The sequence below is a fragment of the Harmonia axyridis genome, chromosome 2 (genome assembly GCF_914767665.1).
Source record: "Harmonia axyridis chromosome 2, icHarAxyr1.1, whole genome shotgun sequence".
In the NCBI taxonomy this organism is placed as follows: Eukaryota; Metazoa; Arthropoda; class Insecta; order Coleoptera; family Coccinellidae; genus Harmonia; species Harmonia axyridis.
The window spans coordinates 55,309,841-55,316,519 of NC_059502.1; the positions used below are offsets into that span (position 1 = coordinate 55,309,841).

Genomic DNA, 6,679 nt, shown 5'->3' on the forward strand with positions numbered 1-6,679 from the left:
AATCTCGTGCCTTCTGTCTATCAATTAATAGTAAAAGCGTTCCTTAAATAATCTTATTTATCAAAATAAGCCAATTTCTTCAACGACAACGTACTAATTTGAATGACAATTTGTTTGTTTGGATTCCGAACACTGACAGGAGAACTAAAATGGCGGTGTGTGACGTCATCACTAATAGAGCGTAATGGCCACCGAGATGTTGTGATTTGACACCTTTTGATATTTTTTTTTTTCGGGGCCACATGGAGGTCTATGCCAATGCTCCAAAATCGATTCAAGGCCTTAAAAATGGATTTTGTGAAGTTATCGAAGACACAGAGGCCGCTATAATGTGCGAATTCTTCAATCGTCATGAAAAGGATATGGTGCTGCAGCCGTGGCGGCCAATTGGCTGATATCCTCTTCCATATGTTAATGGCTGGCTGACGTTGAAGTATAAGTATAACTTAACTTCCCCCTTTAATGTACATTATTGATTATTTCTTTTAAAATACATATATGCTTTTTTATTTGAAAATGAAACCTATCTTATTGGAAAGTCTTTACAATCTCGACCTATGAATGGACCTCAGGGCCGTCGCTAGGGGGTAGGCAGGGTAGGCGGTCGCCTAAAGCGGCATTTCAAGCTTGATGAACAAAAATTACATGTGTAGAAATTCAAAAGACCGAATGAGATTTAATTCAGGCAGCAACAACAGGAAGCAATACCGACAAATTTAATCAACATCAAAAACCATCAAAAGTGCCGCATTATACTCATAAATATCCTGATATGGCGTGATCCCCTTATAATACGCTGTTTACGTGTTATTGACGCTAAAAAAACACATGCACTCATCAGGCTTGTCGGCGTTCGCTTTACGTTGACGAATTTTATTGCCACTTGGGGTTCTGGATTATTTTCTTTTCAATTCTCTAATCAGAATGTTGATTCCTCAGAATAGAATGCAAAATATGAGAAAACAATTCCATTTCATCACTTCCAACTGATCCTTCTTAAAAAATATAAGAAGTTTCATTATTTCATAGCACATTCCATTATTTTATAATATCCTTCATTTTTTTATATCAAATTATCTAGTGTTGGACGTTGACGCATTCGAATTAAATAATGGTTCATCCGCATATGATCCGATTGTTTTACTCAATAATCTTAAACAAAAAAAAATATCTCAGGATCCACCTATCGTGGAGACTTGCGGTAAAAATTTTTACCACTAAAGTGTACAAGAAAACACACTGGAAATTGTTTTGAAGTTCATACCTCTACCACTAGGGGGCGTAATAGCTACCGTCGAGTAGAAAAATAAATTTTACTCAGAAATGTTTCCTCTGAAGTTGAAGAAAAAATATCATCACTGTAATCCTTGGGAAATTCTCTATCTTTTTGAGTTGTCACTTTCGATTTTACGACATCAAATAAGGGTAGGTGAAAGGGAGAAATCTGACTGATTGAACTGCCTGTTACTTCAGTTTGGCTCAACATTTTTGAGCAAATTAGATCTCGTCTGAAAGATAATATCTTATGGATTGAGGACAAAATATACTCATGATACATTTGTTTTTGCTGCTTTCGATAGGGGGCGCTAAGTAAGAAGTTCATTGTTTTGTTCATTTTGCTCCGAAATTTCAAATGTAATGATAGGATTTTCTTAACAGAAATTCCATCAAATTTGCATGAACAAACCTGAAGGTCGCAAAGCGATAGTTTCAGGCGTTCTGGAGTTATGGCCGAAAGAAGACACAATTTAGTTTTTCAGTGCATCAGTTGAATAATATCTTTTTTCGGCCATAACTCCAGAACGCCTGAAGACTATTAATCGATTTTTGTATTAAACCCTCTTATTTCAAAACATAAACTGAAAACTAGAGAGTTGAAGTTTTCCCCGAACGTTTTCAAATATTTAGTAAGTAATAATAAAGCAAAATACACAAAAAAGTAGAGGAATATATTATCATCAGGATAAGCATAGTAATCAATGCCAATTGAAGAACTCAAGGCAAAATATCTGCTAGAATATCCAGAGAATTCCTCATCACAGACGTAAGAAAGATGGTCAAGAGGACTTATGTTTGTGTCATAAGTGCGTAAAAGGAAGATTGTCAGAGCTTTCTCAGCTTTCCTTCTTGAAGAACAAAAAATAGTTGTGAAAGTAATGAAAGCCCAAAAGGCGTTGAAGCTGGTCCCTCTAAGAAATAGTAGAGAATCAAAATTCCTCATCGCATGCTCCTTTGGTGATGGTCAACTTCTTGAATCGCTGCAAGAATGCATTAATCAGAAAATGCACTATCTTACAATGTTAAATGTTATTTTCAAACAATGAAATTATGTTTCTTTAATGCTTGATAATTTAAAAAAAAAATGCATTTTTCTGTACAATGGTCATTGTAAACGAATCTCACTAAGCGCCACCTACCCGTTATACTTCGAATATTTATTTACAAATTATTAGTTCAAATTATTACTGATTTATAGCGGATGTTTACAGCAAATATATATTTATAAATAATGATGTCTATGAAATTTTTCGTATTCGTTCGATATCAAATGGTTGATGAGGCCCGCTATACTTCGAATATTTATTTACAAATTATTAGTTCAAATTATTACTGATTTATAGCGGATATTTACACCAAATATATATGTATAAATAATGATGTCTATGAAATTTTTCGTATTCGTTCGATATCAAATAGTTGATGAGGCCTGGGTTCTGACGGAAAAAAAAGAAATTTGACATACCCTAAAACGTCACGAAAGTGTTAGTTGGATTCTATGACAGAGTTCGCCATACTCTTTTCGGTCTAAACGTTGACGAATAAAAGTCGGGTAAGTACGCCAAATTCTTTTCTTCCAATAATTTTCATTTCAAATTAAGTCCTAGATATTATTTTATCAAAACTATTCAAGGTAATAAAATAATAAGTTTATTTTGACAAGTTTCTTTCATTATTTTCTATCTTCATGATATCCAAACACGTGTTTGAGCTTTGTTAACTTATATTTTCTATTTCTTCCAGGCAAAATGTCGTCCCATCTAGTTTGGAGTATTATCAGGAATAATAATGCCTTCTTATTGAAGAAGAGGAATATCAGCAAACCCTTCAGTACAGTAGGTATTTAGATAATACACTTTTAACCTCAATTCAATACTCCATAACTGCTTCGAATTTCTCATGATGATTTTTTTTCCACCAAGATCGCTGATGGCTATGTTGAGAATTTATAACTGATATATTCATCAAATAATAATTAGGTATGAATGTATTTTCTAAATGGTTCTAACGCTTTTTTAATCTGTTTCAGGAACCTAGCAACCTCACCAACTTGAACTCCTACAGGTATAATGGAATTGTCCACAAAAAGACAGTTGGTATTGTTGATGGACCTGACAAGAAAGGATTCACCGTAGTCTGTCAGAGACCTAAGAAACAAGTATGTTTAAAGTTATTTGGTTCATTTGTTTTTTTCAATCTTTTCAACGATCAAACTGTTCAACAGTTTTTGTTTCAACAAACTACTTATAAAGGAAACTAATTTTTTTTATGTTTCTGATGGTTTTTTTTTATTAAAAGCCTTAACACGTTAACTGCCACCTGTACAGCCGGCGGCCAAGTTGACTACTTGAAGCGCCAAATGGAACTGTGGCGTATCCCAAAAATTACTATGTGCTTGTCTCCACTATATTTTGACATATCATTGTGAAACAAAAGCTAATTTCAAAATTTTGAATTTCCATTTATATATGAAAATTATTTTGTATTGGTAGCCGGTTGTCCAGGTGACGTACAGGAGAATTTCATATTCATATTTTACCATTTGGCCGTCGGCTGTACAGGATGTCAATATTGAAAATCACTGAAAATTCTATGTGGCAGTTAACGTGTTCATCATCAAAAGTGTTAGCACTAAGTAGTAAATAGCTGACACAGCCATTTAAAATTTTTATTAAATGGTCTAATATTGGTAGTGATTATTCTGGGATATCTAAAAATTTCATTTTTGATTTTTTTTAATTAACTAATGGTGGTTTTTCTTCATTCAGAACAAGCCTAAAGAGAGGACAATCAAAACAACCTTCAAATCTGGACCAAGAAGGTCTCTCTACAAACTCAAGAAGCTCTTGAAGAGTGATCGTTACCGTACTGATTTGACTAAGGTAGCATTGCGTAGGGCTAGTGCTGTCTTGAGGTCACAAAAACCCAGGAGGGGAAAGCAACCTAAGAAAGTTGTTGAGGAATAATAATATGTTGAAATAAATATATGACAAAAAATATTTTGTTTTATTAGTTTTTTATAAATGAAGGGTACAGGAGAAAACCTGGCTATGTCAGTCATTTGAGAGGTTCACAAATTCACCTAAATCATGCCCTCATAAAAGTGACTTTAAATATAGAAATGGCTCTAGATCGAAAATAACAAGAAGTGACTTCAAAATAATGTTGGCGAATTTCTGTTATGGACATTGAATTTGGGATTTCACTATTTGATGTTCCATATCTATATGTTATCACTTTTCAAAGGTTAAATGCGAAAAGAACGCTTAAAATTATATGACATCATGTAAAACTCGCCAAAGAATCGATGAACACCATTAAAATTTGATAAGTTTATGTGTGAAAAGGTCGTGCTCGAAATCAATGTTTCTGTTAACTGGTTTGAGAACCAGTGCATTTACCCTATGTAGATCTCAGATGAAGGGGAAATAAGCAATATTTCTATATCAAAAAGTTAGAAGATTGTTAATTCAATTAGCAGTTGTATTCCTTTATAATCTCTGATAATTATATTGATTCAATCGAGATCATTGTATTGTTAACCAGTTTTTCAGGTAAACTAGAAGAGATATCATTGATTGATCATTTATTTTCATGTCAGCCTCATGTATGATTTTAACCTGCACAAAAACAATAATTACCATTATTAACGGACTAATATTTAAAATTTTTTAGTTACCATTTGCCAAGCTGAATCCTTATTTAATATAATTATATGTATTTGATCCCTTCGACTCGTATGAGATTTGGATGTAGAATGACAAGTTCAAGCTTTGTGAAAAATTTCAGTTGATCACGTAACTTTAGAAAATTCAAGGAGAAAATTTTCACCATAGAACTGACTGAGTTGAGCTTTTGACTGTTGATGTAAAACAAGCTCTGCGAAATTTCAAGTTTATCAGAATCAAAGAGTATTCAATGAGAATATTGGAAAAAATATCCAATATTTCCTTGACATCAGATCGGGTTGAGATTCTGCATATAAATGATGATAGCAACGTCCGAACTGAAGAAAATTCAACTAGAATTTCGAAAAAGGTACGAAACCAAAGTTGTTCTGAATTGTTTAAAATGCATTTTTCGAGAGTAAACATGAAAGTCAAAAAGCTTTCTTCTACTTCTAGTAGACTATTAGAAGTAAAATTATTCTATAACAGCGCCTTCTATGAACCAAGAATGACTTCACCTGTAAATGACTTCAATTCTTTTAACTGCATTCTTTCTCGTGGTATTTATATGCAATGGTAATAGTTGAACCTAGTTCCCAACTGTAAACATATTAGGAGTCGAATTGTTAATTTGAACTGGTAAGTAATGCATTGTGCATAGTGGTACGCCCTATTGTCACCTATGCATCCCTAGCGTGGTGGACAAAAACCGAGGTCATCACACGCATCAGGTTGCAAAGGCTGGCGTGTATTGGTGTCACAGGAGCTATGCGCACAGCTCCCACGGCAGCGCTGGAGGTCATACTAGACCTGCCTCCCTTACACCTACATGTGAGGAAATGTAGCCTGCTGGAAGCAATAAGAATTTCCCTCAATGAAAAGCTCCTACCTGAAAATGGGTTGGACATATGAGGATACTGAATCAACTAGATTCAAAACCATCGGATATTATGCCAACCACCCACGATTTTGAAACGGTTTTAAATGACCGTCCTAGTGAAATAAGTCTTGTAAATTGTCTGGACAAAAAGTCATCCATATGGTTCACAGATGGATCAAAAACAGAGAAGGGCACCGGCATTGGGATATATGGACCTAAACTGAGGATCTCTAAAGCCCTGGGAAGTGAGCCCTCGATTCTACAGACCGAGATAATGGCTGTCTATGTATGCGCCCAGGAGTGTCTCAAAATGAACTTCAAGGGGGCGCATATCTACATCACCACGGACAGCCAAACCACGCTGAGATCCCTGGAATCGTGCTGTCAGGGGTCTTTGCTGACTTGGGAGTGCCGTAACACCATAAAGCAACTGGCCAGAGGAAATAAGGTGACTCTACTATGGGTACCAGGGCACTGTGGGGTTGAAGGAAATGAAAGAGCGGATGAACTTGCAAAAAGTGCATCAAGGTTAAGACCTGCTGGACCTGAGCCTTTCTGTGGGATGGGAAAAGACCAATATAAAGCTGCGGTCCAGCTATGGGAGTTGAACAGTAGGACAATCCACTGGACTAACACTCCTAGACTTGTTCAGGCAAAGAAATTCGTGAAGATTTCACCTACCTACGCCAAAAAGCTCCTGAAACTGTCGCGAGCCGAGCTTTTGGTGATGGTGGAACTGCTGACGGGGCACTGTCGGTACAAACATCATTTGTACCGTATGGGAAAGTCAGCAGACGAGATTTGCAGGCTCTGTGGATCGGAAGCAGAAACAGCCGAACACTTGATATGCAAG

The 6,679-nt window shown here is 35.6% G+C and overlaps 1 protein-coding gene across 2 annotated transcripts; it reads left to right on the top strand.

Moving 5' to 3' along the window:
• The first annotated feature begins 2,691 nt into the window (after positions 1 to 2,691).
• LOC123673613 (60S ribosomal protein L28-like) lies at positions 2,692 to 4,283 on the top strand. 2 transcript variants are annotated; one of them, XM_045608199.1, is made up of 4 exons: positions 2,692 to 2,830; positions 3,022 to 3,113; positions 3,308 to 3,436; positions 4,047 to 4,282. In XM_045608199.1, exons 2-4 carry the CDS (start codon positions 3,027 to 3,029, stop codon positions 4,242 to 4,244), a joined length of 414 nt encoding a protein of 137 aa, XP_045464155.1. In that variant the 5' UTR covers positions 2,692 to 2,830; positions 3,022 to 3,026; the 3' UTR covers positions 4,245 to 4,282. The 2 variants fall into 2 exon arrangements, with proteins under 2 accessions (XP_045464155.1, XP_045464154.1); XM_045608198.1 differs by lacking the exon at positions 2,692 to 2,830 and adding an exon at positions 2,838 to 2,911 and having other exon boundaries at positions 4,047 to 4,283.
• Positions 4,284 to 6,679: the final 2,396 nt, after the last annotated feature.

Excerpts from the sequence above, each read along its gene's own strand:
- LOC123673613 (XM_045608199.1), top strand. The coding sequence starts at position 3,027 with ATGTCGTCCCATCTAGTTTGGAGTATTATCAGGAATAATAATGCCTTC. Across the intron at positions 3,114-3,307 it reads TCAGCAAACCCTTCAGTACA|GAACCTAGCAACCTCACCAA; the intron begins GTAGGTATTTAG and ends AATCTGTTTCAG. Across the intron at positions 3,437-4,046 it reads GTCAGAGACCTAAGAAACAA|AACAAGCCTAAAGAGAGGAC; the intron begins GTATGTTTAAAG and ends TTCTTCATTCAG.